Raw genomic sequence first — 13,865 nt, forward strand, 5'->3', positions numbered from 1 at the left:
AACATACTCATAAGCAACTCTTTCCCAGTCTTACTGACCAAAACTTTTAAAGTGCATGTACATTTATATAGTATATTTAAGACTGAACTAAAGTAAACTAAACTGAACTTAACCTTTGCTCTTACAGAACACACACTCACACAACTGCTTTATCTGCAGCGGCTGTTTTACTTTTGGTTTTTATTATGTGTTTAACCTCTTCAGCTTTTTTGTAACATTGTGGTTTTATCTTCCTTTGTAAATTCACCAACAGTGCTGCTGGGACACTTTTTCATGTGAACCTGTCTGGTTATTAGCTTTCCAAGTTAACCTTGCAAGTTGGTAACCAACTTCATGTCACTGCTTCTCATTATTACAGATGTTAGGGTAAGTAAATCTAATTATTATTATTATTATTATTATTATTAGTAGTAGTAGTAGTATTATTATTATTATTATTATTACTTCAGTTTTGGTGATGGCATTTCTACTATTTCAACAATCTTAAGTTGCTTATTAGTTTTAGTACAAAAAATGTATGTTTGCATGCTAATACATAAAAGTATAATGTAAACATCACTAATAAATAAATAAATATTAAATGATTAAAAGTATTGAATGCAGCATTATTCTGCTTTTGTTGCCTCTTTCATAGTGAAGTGAAACACTGCTGGTACTTTGAAGGCAACAACTTCTTTGAAAGTTATTTTTAAAGTTTAGCATTGCTTTAGCTGCAGAAAGAAGCCACACAGGAAAGCACCCCTGCTTATTGCTTTTTACATTTGTCACGTGCCGACACAGTCAGCAGCACGGCATCATGGAGGTCAGAGCTATGTGCATCAAATTATGTAAGTACCACGTCTATTTCCACATAAAAAACAAAACTACAGTAGTTACAAGATGTTATGATACCCTCGCCAGCAGCTGTGGGAACCAAGAAGAGTTTTTTGTAATCTCTATTTTTTTGTCTCTTCAGTGATCCTGCTGTGTACACATTACCAGGAAGTTGGTGTGTATCATACATTTGCTTGTTAATATGAACAATGTTTACTCTTTTCTGCTTGGGGGAGCAAACAATGTATGAAAAGTATGGAAAATAAATGATCTGTGGTGTTTCTAGTGAACGGGCTCATTTGGTACATGTAATTTGGTCATGAGTCACTTCTTCAGTTAATTTGCTTTCATTTACTTAAGTGTTATTTCATTTCATTGTTTAACCACAGCAGTTTTAGTTCAAGTCTAAACTGTACCTTTCTTCTTTTTTTTCTTTTTCTCAGATGCAGTTTCTCTTCGTATCGCTCCAAACAGATTGCAGTTCTTTGAATATGAATCAGTGATATTTTACTGTGAGGATGCTGTTTATTGGGAAGTTGTGTATAATTCCAAAGGGAAAATAAACTCATGCAGTCACACCAACCAGGGAAAAGCAGGATCATTGTGCATAATAAAAAGTGTGTATCCAGACGACAGTGGAGAGCGCTGGTGTGAGACTAAAGGAGCAAACAGAAGCGACAGCATCAACATTACTGTTACTGGTAAGTTTGCACCGAGACAATATTTTTTGTCAAAATTAGTTTAAATAAATTTCACAGCAAATAAATCTCAGATTCTTGTCATTCAGCTGGTTCTGTGATCCTGGAGAGTCCTCCTGTTCCTGTGATGGAGGGTGAAGCTGTGACTCTTCGCTGCAGAAACAAAACTGCTTCCTCCAACTTTACCTCTAATTTTTATAAAGATGGAGCTCATGTTCACAGCAGCGCCACAGAAGACATGACCATCCAAAAAGTTTCAAAGTCAGATGAGGGACTTTACACGTGCAACATCTCAGGAGGGGGACAGTCACCGGAGAGCTGGCTCAGTGTCACAGGTAAGACACTGAAGAGGTCATATCTTTTTTGTATTTCTTTTTAATGGCAGTACTGTTACAACTGCATCACTTTGTAATTCTGAGCTAAGTCATGTGCCAGGAGGAACCGTGTATGGTATCTTTTGTGTTACATTTTAATATAAGGTTGGTGCAGACGTGTGATGTAATTGAAATGTAGACACATTTTCAATCATTGATTTTTAAGCAAAGCCGTTGAATCTATTCGTGTTTTAGAAATATTATGAAATATAAAAAATAAATATTATGATATGTGCAGAATATACCTTCTGATATTATCAAATGTGAAGTGAAGTTATTGGGGTTTTTTTGAGTTTTGAATGCAGATATGGGATGTTTATGTTCCCCTTACAATTTTAACTCTTTAACATTTGTAACACAACTCATTCAGAAAGTTCCAACGAGATTCCGTCAGCATGTGTCACATCTTGGAAAACTGCCACTATTTCATTGAGTGCGCTGTTGTTGTTGGTGGGACTGCATCACCTTGGTAAATGTCGCCAGGGCAGAGGTAAAAAAAAAAAACACAAACAAAAAACAACAAAAAAAACCATTTCACATAATTTTGTGTTCATGGCTTTTGGTTTGCTACAAGCAATGCAGTTCTGTTCATTCAGAAGTATATCATTTTAAGCACTGGAAAGGCGGAATCACTGCAGTGTAACAATTGTTACATAGAAAATGTGCTAATTTAAAGTTTATTAAAAAAAAGAGAAAAGCCCTGTACTGATGAATTTGGGGGCACGGGGATTGTTGGGTTTTTGTTGTTTATTTTTTTGTTTTTTCCCCCTCCCACTGCAGTGTCACTCTGTCAGTCAACAAAGGTAGATGTCTCTCGCTCATTCGAGGATCAAACAGGTAAGAAAACAAACACTATTTCAATATTATTGTAATAGTAATAGTAACACACTGGTTTAATTTCTAGAATAGAACTGAAATTTCCTATTAGAAGTCTGTTTTAAGGAATTAAAGTGACTTAAGCTAAATTCAAATGGCGCAACCTAAATGATTTAGAAATAGTCGTTGCATGTTCTTTTTTTCCCCCAGTTTCAACAGAAGTCAGTACAGTGAATGTAGTGAAAGAAACATATGCTGTTGTAAGAAAAAGCAAAGGTAATTTATGCTGTATCTTTTTGTTTCTTTTCTTTTCTATGCTTGTGTTTTCTCTCTTAATATTTATTTTCTTGTGTGGTAATGTCTGGACCTAATTTATTTAGTAATTTATAATGGACAATATCATTTTTATGACTATATAATGATACATTTTGTTTACTTGCTTCTTCTGTTTCAGCATCGCTCTGTCAGTCAGCAAAGGAAGATAGTTTGATCGAGGATCAAACAGGTCAGAACACACAATGTTTTTAGTATTATTGTGTAAAGAAATAAAAAAAATACTCATTGAAACCAATTCAGGGATTACCACTACAGCAGGCAGATTGATCAAAAATTGATCATGGGTCTCGACCTGGATCTGCAAATTATGAAATCCATTATGCTAGAGCATGGTGTTTTTTTATTAGCACAGAAGTTCATGAACAAAACACCACTCTGGTTCAGAGTGAGTCACAGTCATGCCTCTCCAGATCTCACTGCCCACACGAGAACTGATGTCTCTCAGTAGGACAATAGAATTGCCAGGTGGAGAAGCAACTTCAAGAAGGCATGGTACTCTGCACATACACACGGAATGACAGTTAAAACAACAAGAAACCCTCTGATAATCAGTAAGGCAGAAGAATAAACAACACTCAGTCCTCCACACTGCCTTTCACTGAAGACAACTCCATAGTGGAACAGAGCCAAGCCCATCTTTTAGGAGACTGGTTACAAACTCCAAACTGTGCATTGACACACTAGTTCAGGCTCTTTCACAACCAGAGAGTTGAAATTCCATGGCCCCTTAGCCAGGGACCACCAGGGGCACTGCCCTTTACTGCCTCCCAACATAAATTACACCCGATCCATACGACATCTCCTACAGGTGGCGTGCCATTTGGGCTAATGAATTTTAGTGACTTTTCTTCTCACCAAAGTGGAACTGCCAGGCAAATAGAAAGCAGAAACACCATTAGAGATTCACCTTTTTTGTTAGCAGAGGGCCCTGTTAGCAGCACCTTACATATAGCGAAATAAATGTTTTATGAAATAAACATTTTGGCTAGCAACTAATTTAATTCCATCTGTTGCTGAAGCAGAACCGGGACCCATCACAAGGATGCCCTCAGCATGTACCAGCCAACCTGTATCAGCAGATCCCTTCTATTCTGTAATATCATAGGTAAGATTGGCAATAATAGTTCCTGATTTGTCACATTCAGATAATGCGCAATGGTGAGTAAATACTAAAAAACATATATATATATATATATATACACAGTGGAACCCCGACTTACGAAATTAAATCATTCCCGAGGGTCTTTCCTAAGTCGAATATTTCTGTAATGGGCAGAAATATTGCTGTTAAGTGGCTTCGTAACTTGAATTTTTCGATAAATGGGAAATTCGTAAGTCGGGGTTCCACTGTATATCTTTGTGAGGTTTCTTCCTTTCAGAAGTCATGTGTAAGATGATTCTATCATAATACAAATGCAGAATTAATTCTTGACCCACCAGAGACGATAAGAACGCTAATGTTTCAGGTCAAATATATTCATTCTGTTTTTAACCCTAAAGTTAAACACTGATGTTTAATATGCCACAAAGCAATCTCTTTCCATCATTAAAAATAAATAAAGAAAATAAATGTATAAAATATTCTTTTTTGTAATTTCTGTGTGTCCTACAGGTTGCAGAGAGAGCTGAATAAAGACATAATTTCAACTAAGAGAGAGTGAAAACAACCCAGAATTGTACTAATTTTTTTGTAACTGAAGAAGCTGTACACATTGTACATTGAGTTTGGTTTGCATGTCTGTAAACTGTTATAGCTTGTGTGCATTCAGTTAAATAGACCCATGTGGTTCAAAGTACGTAGAAAGTTCAGTTACCAAGGCAGACAGTGTTCTGCTTTTCTCTACGTTTACATCTAATTAAAACTAACTTGTGGCTTCTGCTTTGTCTTTTCACATATGTATGAACACTGTTACAAGAAAAGACTGGTTGCAGTTCACAGGCACTCACTGTGGTGAACTGCTAATCTGAGTGTTGCATTGCCTTTTCTGAAACAGCTGTGTGGTCAGGAGTAAAATATGACTTTGTGGTTTGATATAAAGCATATCTTTAAGTAAAATGTGGTTTAGTACACAGACAGAATAAGTTGTAGCTTGTTTTGTCTTCCAGAACTGTAATAACCTCAGCTGTTCAATGAAGTCAAAGGTGAGACTATCTGCATGGCCAGTGTTAGACTGTGTCTGATAACAAAATTTAGAAGCTGAAAGAGAGCTGATGAAACCATGAAAAGCCAAGAAAAGAATATGATTTTGATGGTGGAAGGTGGTGCTCAGTTCTTCGGAGCCTGATCTTAAGTAATTACAGTAAACATTTGACAATCTCTTAATTATTACATCAGAATTTTCCACCCACACTTCATGATTGATTTTCACACGAAAAAGAGGAAATAGCTCTCAAAAGACCAGAGTGGGGTCATAATGAAAAAGCTTATTTTTGACATATTAATGCTGTAGGGGAGTTAACAGAACACAAAGTGACATTACAGAGTTGCATTTCTTTAAAGTAGTAGCAGAAGAAATTTGTCCTGTGCAAACTGGAATAGCTGTGGTTTGGTTTAAAATCTAGAATCTTTTTTTAATTTAAATTAGACTGGATTATATTTGAAAAATATCAGCATTAAGAGGTTAAACTGAACATGTGGGTGGTTTATGTTTCTTCTCTCATATCATTTTTTTTTCTTTTTATTCAAACCATCATTTAGACTCTGGGTTTGCCTCTTCTGGCTGTCAAATGGTGGAGCAAAGTCACCAATCGTTTGACAGCCAAGAAAGATGGATGTACTGTTACCACCATTTTCTCATGACCACAGTCAACTTCCAGAAAATAGTGACCAGTGCAATTTGAAGCAAGTCATCCCCAAAGCGCTTTACACATTTAGTCATTCACCCATTCACACACTGGTGATGGCAACCTACATTGTAGCCACAGCTGCCCTGGGGCGCACTGACAGAGGCGAGGCTGCCGGACACTGGCGCCACCGGGCCCTCTGACCACCACCAGTAGGCAACGGGTGAAGTGTCTTGCCCAAGGACACAACGACCGAGACTGTCCAAGCCGGGGCTCGACCTGGCAACCTTCCGATTACAAGGCAAACTCCCAACTCTTGAGCCACGATCGCCACCTCTAAATGCCACATTGTTTCAAAAAGTGGGTACAACCCTTGGCCCTCACTAACACTACCATATCAGGGTTTGCACTAGTACAGTTCGCATTACTGGAAACAACTACCATGTCAATTTAACAGCCTGGAAGGGAGTTACCTATGACTCTTTCTCTGACAGCTTCCACTGTGACGGTTACTGGATCCTACTCAGGTGGGTTGGTTCTGTTCTCATATTGTTCCCCTGCCACTAAGAGTACACCTTGGATGGTTCATTAGAGAGAGAGTTTGTTCCCCTGGCTTTTATCTATATGGTTAGCTAAGGTTGTCATCAATGTTCCCTCTAATTTTTCATGTGTATGAGTGAACGCACAAACTCCCTGAGCGATCCCTTGGACCACTGTGAGCGACAGCAGACGTGTGCACTGTGGTCACACCAGCATGCAATCCATCCAAGTTACATGGCTTATTAAAATAGTCAAATTACAGCATTTACATTTATGTTAGACTACTTTTAATTAACTGCTTTAGCCCACTTACAATGAAAATTAAAAAAATCTTGTTCATGACCTGTGTAGTATGTTAACACTATGGAAGTAAAAATAACTTGAACTACAATTTTGAAAACACAACTTCTTTTTTTTTATTTTTAAATAAAGCTCTGACTTGTATTATGAGTCTGAGTCTGTGGTCTGGGAGAGAGTCCTGTAACTCTCTGTCTGCGAAATACAGTATGACCAATGTTGGGCAATTAATTATATAGTTACTACTTCAAATAAGTTACTGAGTTTTGCAAACAAAGTTTTTTGCAGCTGTTTACCTGAAAATGCAGCCAAGGCGTTTTTTTAAATGAACATTTCAAACTATTTACAGAACAATCAGCTGTTCTGCATCAAATCTGATGCCACACAAATTATTTTTGCCACTCCAAAAAATAATTTCTGTCCACTATGAGATAAAGAAGAACAGCCTGATACCTGCAGGCCTGACAACAGGAGATGTATCACTCCTGTAACATTCAGCAGTCGCCTCATTGTTCTGACACACACAACAAACCTATTGACTACACTACACACTAACTACACACTAACTACACAAGATTTGCACTAAAGATCGCAAAACTTTTACATCTCAAAACACCGCCGTCACTCCTAAAACTTCCCCCCGTTTCTTAACAACTAGATGCCATTTTTTGATTGGTCGACATGGTACATTTTTCCACCAATAGGAAAGGGTTGGGGGTTTTTTTTGGTTTTGTCTTTGCTCACAGGCAGAGAGTGCTTTCCAGCGTTTTCCTTATAAAACGCAGTTTTTACCGTTTCTTCCCGCAGTAAATATAAACAATGATAGTATTCAGGAAGAAAACCAAACATTGCAGATATTTTTATCATAACTCTGGTTTTACGTGGCCTATCAACACAATTTAAAACTGGTATAAAGTCCACACTTTTTCCGTCAATTGTTCGTCTGTCCTGCTCACACCTCCAATGGTTTACACGTTGTCATTAACGTGGCTTCACTCCACATCAGCCATGCCGCTTTGCTAGCTAAAACACCGGTGTCGGCACATAAGGACGCTGTCATAGCCTGTCAACGATGTTGATTGGCTGCATATATACGAATGTGAATCGCATTATTGGCTGGACTATGGGATAAGGTGGCATCGTTCTAATCCTATACTGGAGCAGCCAGTCACTTACTGACTAACACTGCAAAACAGAATTGTTAAGGTACTTACTTTAATTTCAATTCAGGCTAGAATTTTTTTTGTGCGCAACTCAGATTTTTTCTGCGCAGAGACCGTGCCAGCAGTGCGCAATTGCGCACGCGCGCAGCTTAGAGGGAACATTGGTTGTGAGTCTTTTCTTTTCTTTTCTTTTCTTTTCTTTTCTTGTCTTTTCTTTTGTTTTCTTTTCTTTTCTTTTCTTAAACACCCTTAATCCTCACCACTACTCCTGCGTTTGGGTCCCCTCTTCTCCACATCCACACAGCAACCCCTGACACAAAAGAGGATTACTCATAAAAGTCTAGAGGGCCTTGGTATGATCACCATGACCAGAATTAGCCTTTTGGGATTTACTCACCTGAATGAACATGCATCATGACAAAAATTGAAACTGCTCTATGAAGTGAATAGTAGTATGTAATATGCATCATAAAGAATGGTTTCTAATCTTTTAAAATTTTTATTCTCCAATTCCTGCGACTTTACAGGTTACAAAGAGACTGAAGACAGTCACATCTGAGAGAGTGACCCAGATAACCCAGATTTTACATATTGTTTTTGTAACTGAACAAGCTGTGTATTTTCAGCTTTGGTGTGCATCTCTATAAGTTGAGATAGCTTGTGTATGTTCCATTAGGTACAGCTGGATGCCAGACCCACATCATTGTGGACACATATAAAATTTGATTGTTAACAAAAGCAGCCATCTGTCTGTTTATAGGCTGAACTTAAAACAGGTTGTTCCACATGCTTTGTCCTACAAGTGTATGAATGCTGTTACAAGAAAATAGTTTTAAAAAGGACTCACTGAGGTTGTCCACTCATCAGAAACATCAACTTTGTGGTCAACAGTGAAGTATACCTGCATAGCCTGAGCATATCCCTGATTAAAGTAAGGTTTAGTACACATACAAAGTAAGAGTGTCTTTAATTCAACAGTAATGCGAAAGTTTCAACTGTTCAATAAAGTCAAAGGGAAGTCAGTTTTCTACATTTGTGTGTTTGTTATTAGACTGTGTCTGAAATTAAGATTTGCAGGTTGAGTGAATTGGTGAAAGTATCATGAAGTTAAGAATGTGGTTCACATACTCGGTGGTAATACTTAGCTCTTCTGGGCTTACCTTCCTTGATTACTTCTATTTCACTTCTTAAAGTAAACTTCTACTTAACATGTTAAAAAGGTCTGTTAAAGTTTTCTATTAATGCCACAACCACCTCATGTCCGTCATATGCAAAATTAGAAACCTTTTTTTCAAAGGTCAAAGTGGGGTCATAACAATGAATGAGTGAAGCCTCGGCAGGGAATTTAGGGAGTTAAGCACAACACTGTAAAATATTTTATTAGTCAAACGTATTTTGTGAGATGAAGTTACAAAGTGACAATAAATATGCAATTGAACCAAACGCGTGACCCAAAATGTGCACTTGAAAAAAAACCCCAAAAGACTTTGTTACCTTACCCCTTTGTTGCTGTAAGTAATGACAAAACTTTTTGTACCTCACAACCCACACGGAAATATGTGCTCTGTGTTTGAGGGTCAAAAGCTTTGTCCAGCACTATAACTGGGCTGAAATAATGAAGGGTAGCTGTAGTAGTGCAGAGGGATTTGGAGCATGCATACACATCACATTTGATAATAGTTATAAGGATATTCTCTGGGCCAAAGGAAGTCCAAACATGATGTCCTCACCTAGATTTTAGACTCAGTAGAATAAAATGGAATAAAATAGAATAGAATAAACCTTTATTATCCCATGGATGAGAAAGTTTGGTGTTACACAGTTCTTATAGCAAAGGGAATATAAAGTCTAAAAGGAAGACACAAAGTGGTCCTGTATACATAAGCAACTAAAGTTCATATATACAGGTAACAACATACAGAAATATGTATAGAAAAATTGCATGGAGATATCTAGAAAATGTGCAGGGCTGTGTATAAAATGTAAAATGAACAAACAAGCTGGTGAGTAAGATGACCTAAAGATTGTTAAGCTGCATTATAGAGTCTGACAGCTGCTGGTAACAATGACCTGCCGTAGCGCTCCTTCCTACACTCTAAAAAATGATTCATGGGGTTAGTAAGTAAAGCTTAAAATCAATAGCTTTTTCTGCATAAAAAATTAAGTTTGTTGCATGTACACATTGTAATCAGTTGATAACTTAATTTAATGAGTTGGTCGAAATGAAAATAAAGAAAACAGTCTTAGCTCAGTAATATATCGATTTTGAACAGACATTTCTGTGTTAACTTAACATGAAAGTGTATTCAGTTAATACAACTTAAAAATCTCGTAAGCGTCCTTTAAAAGCTGAGTACAAGGCTGACTTGCCCGGACATGTTGTGCTCTCAGACCACTGATCGAAAGAAACGGAGGCAAAGAGAGAAAGCGGAGAAGCGCCATTTTGTACGGAACGTTATCAAACGTTAAAGCTTTGTGGTGAGTACAATTTTTTGCCTTGTTTTATTCACAGCAGCTAATAACTCTAACTTTAACTCTATCAACACGCACTGCAAGAAATGCTTTTACACAACACTAAACTCTTCCTCGGCGAGTGGTGGTGATAAGCTAGTAACGTTACACTTCTGGCTAACTTGTGAAGTAATTCGACCGTAACATTAGTCTTTGTTAAGTTTTGTTTTACGGTGGCAGCCAAATGGTGTTAATTGACACTGAGCTTCTATAGCAGTAGTTTTAACTCTGCAAAGACAGGGTAATACACGTTTTTCTTCTTTCTACTTTGAAATCGTTGCAGCGTTGATGAAGGTTTGACCAGCAAAAGGCTGGGCCGTTTACATTCATGACTAAACAAATGTAGGTTACTGAGTATACATTCGGTTTAACATCGATGCATTTTGATGTTTAAGTCCTAGAGTTATTTTTATGTGAGATTGAAGTTTGTTAATTGAGCCCTAGCTGAAGAACAGCCTGTGTCAAAGTTCAGTCAAAAACGCGGGCGAGGAAGCGAACGCCATGTTGTAGAAACGCCACAGGAAAGATCTTAAAGTAAATTGTATACATTAACATGTTGTGCCTATTTGTGCCTTTTTTTTATACAGATAAACCAAGAATTCAGAAGGATCACCACTGTTAACCTGGAGACAACATTCATGGCAAAGCTGGACCAGTACTCTCAGAAAATAATGTCCTTGCTGTCCTCAAGAGGAGGGGCTGCAAAATGCGCATTCGGCGCATCCAGAACATGCTGCTAGAGGTATGAATGAATGAAATGTAGTTTATTTCAAATAGGATAATCCACTTTTTTTTTCCAATAGGTGATATTGAGTCTTAAAAGGTAGCTGTTTACAACTCAACTATGTCAAATTATTGTTTAGAGCTTGAGGCACAAATATCAATTAAAACTATAAATACTTAATAATAAAACAAATTATAGGTGATGTGGATCATGATTGGCAGAGTAATTTGCAAGATTTTGCAGTTTTTCTATTTGTTACCTGGATTTTTCAAGTTCATGAATTGATCATTTCAGAGAAATGGCTCTTTGAAATGATCAATTCATTATTTTGATTATCACTGGAAATCTATAATTGGTACAGTTCAGGCCATATAAAGTCAATCCTTTTTTTTTTTTTTTTTTGTAATTATCAAAACCCATCCTCCTCGAAGAGCAGTTCGACATTCTTTTTCTTATTCACAGGACGATTCTGTGGAGAGAAGGCGAGAGGTCGCTATCCGTGGCTTAGTGGTGTATCTCAGGAAAAGGAGGAGGATCTCTTCAAAGAGCAGGTAAATCAGACATGACTATACTTTGTATTAGAGCTACGATCTAATCTATTATTAATTGATTTCTAAATTAATCGGCAACTATTTTGATAATTGATTGATCGGTTTGAGTAATTATTTTAGAAAAAGAAGTCCAAATTCTCTGGTTTCAGCTTCATAAATGTGAATGGTTTCTGGTTTCTTTACTCCTCTATGACAGCAAACTGAATATGTTTGACATTTGAGGTCATCATATTGGGCTCTGAGAAACATTGACATTTTTCACCATTTTCTGACATTTTCTGGACCAAACAACTAATCAGATAATCGAGAAAATTGTTAGTTGCAGCCCTATTTTGTGTTACTCTCATGTATAAGTATGATTACTTAAAACATTTATATTGATTCTGACCTACCAGGATGGTGGCGGGATATTACCAATGAAGTGATGAAGATTGTAACCAGAGGTGCCACAACGCCTGATCCAGCCAGCGCAAGGATCATACTTGAAGGAACAGAAGTCCTAGCAGACCTGGATGTACGCAGAGCCTGTGCCTTGCTAATGGGGCTGATATATGCACTCAACCTCAGCTACCCAAAAGAACTGAAAACACTTTTGAAGTGTTTCAAAAGATATTCCTCGAGCTGGATGATCTGAAAGCCAGTCCTAAGGTAATGTCACTAAAAAGTAAACTGTTGTACTAAAAAATGTGAAGAGTGAGGCTATCCTCAAATTAAACGGGAAATGTTCCACTGTTGTTTGCAATGTGTTGTGTTACATACTGTACAGTAGGCAGTAGGTGTAAAGTTGAGCGTTGAGCATTAAGTACACCTAGTTCAAAATAATGCACTTTAAAAGGATAGCTCGGGTCTTTTGAAGTGAGGCTGTATGAGGTACATATGTATAGTGAGTGTATTACACACAGTAGATGGCAGTCAGTAAGCTCCACCCACGGAGAAGCAGACGGGGCCACCGCACGCAAGATGAGCCTCCATCCTAATAAAACTGATGTCAGTTTAAATGTACATTATATCAAGAATATGTTTACTGCTTTATTTTGCTATCAGACAGCCTTTTCTGTGAGGAAAGAGAAGTTCTACTGCTTGTTGTTTCAATCGCTCTGGCCCACCAGCGTCCATGGACAAAAACAGCAATTTTACCTGACAGCACACAGGAGTTGCTGGTCTCCTGCTGCCTTGATCAGTAAGTGTAATTGTGTTATTTGGTGACTTTGGTGTTAGTTCGGGTTAGTTCAGATTTACCAAAGTCACACAAACAAACTGAGCCTATCGTGCGTGTCGGTGGCAGGAATGTGCTGACTGCTGTCTACTGTGTGTAATACACTCACAATGTACTTCATACTTAAAAAAACCTAAACTATCACTTTAACACAAACAAACTTGAATCAGAGCATGACTGTCAAAATGTTCAGTCTTTTTGAGACAGATTTACAGGGGTGTTTTATGTCATTTATTTTATGGAGGCAACAATTTTGTCTGCTATTGAAATGTCAATGACTCTGGAATGGTGGACTGGTGTTCTAATAAACAGTTTGATCATAAAACTGGAATTTCAATGTGTAATTTATTGTATAATTGTAAGTTATAAGTTATTGTAAGTTATTAGTACTCAAAAAAATTAAGGTAACAATTTGCATGGATATTTCTGAGTAGAATAAAAGTAAAAAAATAAGTTTTAATAACTAAATGGAGTAATTTTTAAACAATTAAAAATAAGTTGGTTCAACTTAATTAAGCTTGTAGAGGACAAAGCAAATCATGTTGTTTGTACGTAAGGAATAGAGTTTGCCTAACTAGAGAACTCTTGTGGCATTTACGCTATAGTGGCTAAGCTGAAGTAACTTAAAAAGATCCATGCAAATTGTTACCTTAATTTTTTTACGTTAAGCCAACAAAACATTTTTTAGAGTGTACACTGTGGGTATAAAAGTCTACTGCTGAACAATCTGCTCAGTGCTCGTACAGTCTCATGCAGGGGGTGGGAGGTGTTGTCCATGATGGATGTTAGCTTAGACAACATCCTCTCCTCCCCATCCTGCTGGATGGACTTCAGTGGGCAGTCCAGGACAGAGCTGGCCCTCCTGACCAGTTTGTTGAGTTTCCCCCTGCCCCTCTCTGCCATTCCACCATTCCAGCAGACCACAGCATAAAAGATAGCAGATGCCACCACGGTGTCGTAAAACGTCCTTAGGAGTGTCCTGTTCACCCCGAAGGATCTCAGCTGGGAGATGTTTTTGTGTCTGTCTTTCTGATTCCAGGAG

The 13,865-nt window shown here is 37.6% G+C and overlaps 1 protein-coding gene and 1 long non-coding RNA gene across 3 annotated transcripts; both read left to right on the forward strand.

Moving 5' to 3' along the window:
* Positions 1–771: 771 nt before the first annotated feature.
* On the forward strand, positions 772–5,092 carry LOC120439294. 2 transcript variants are annotated; one of them, XM_039610128.1, is made up of 10 exons: positions 772–827; positions 956–988; positions 1,257–1,514; positions 1,601–1,846; positions 2,256–2,375; positions 2,666–2,722; positions 2,885–2,977; positions 3,156–3,206; positions 4,060–4,142; positions 4,650–5,092. In XM_039610128.1, the coding sequence occupies exons 1-9, from the start codon at positions 797–799 to the stop codon at positions 4,140–4,142; spliced, it is 972 nt and encodes a 323-aa protein (XP_039466062.1). In that variant the 5' UTR covers positions 772–796; the 3' UTR covers positions 4,650–5,092. The 2 variants fall into 2 exon arrangements, with proteins under 2 accessions (XP_039466062.1, XP_039466063.1); XM_039610129.1 differs by having other exon boundaries at positions 2,912–2,977; positions 4,057–4,142.
* Positions 5,093–9,945: 4,853 nt separating this feature from the next.
* Positions 9,946–11,570, forward strand: LOC120437692. Its single transcript, XR_005611346.1, has 3 exons — positions 9,946–10,299; positions 10,920–11,074; positions 11,519–11,570. It is a non-coding gene; the product is annotated as an uncharacterized LOC120437692 (long non-coding RNA).
* Positions 11,571–13,865: the final 2,295 nt, after the last annotated feature.

Source organism: Oreochromis aureus, linkage group 3, assembly GCF_013358895.1.
Source record: "Oreochromis aureus strain Israel breed Guangdong linkage group 3, ZZ_aureus, whole genome shotgun sequence".
Classification (NCBI taxonomy): Eukaryota; Metazoa; Chordata; class Actinopteri; order Cichliformes; family Cichlidae; genus Oreochromis; species Oreochromis aureus.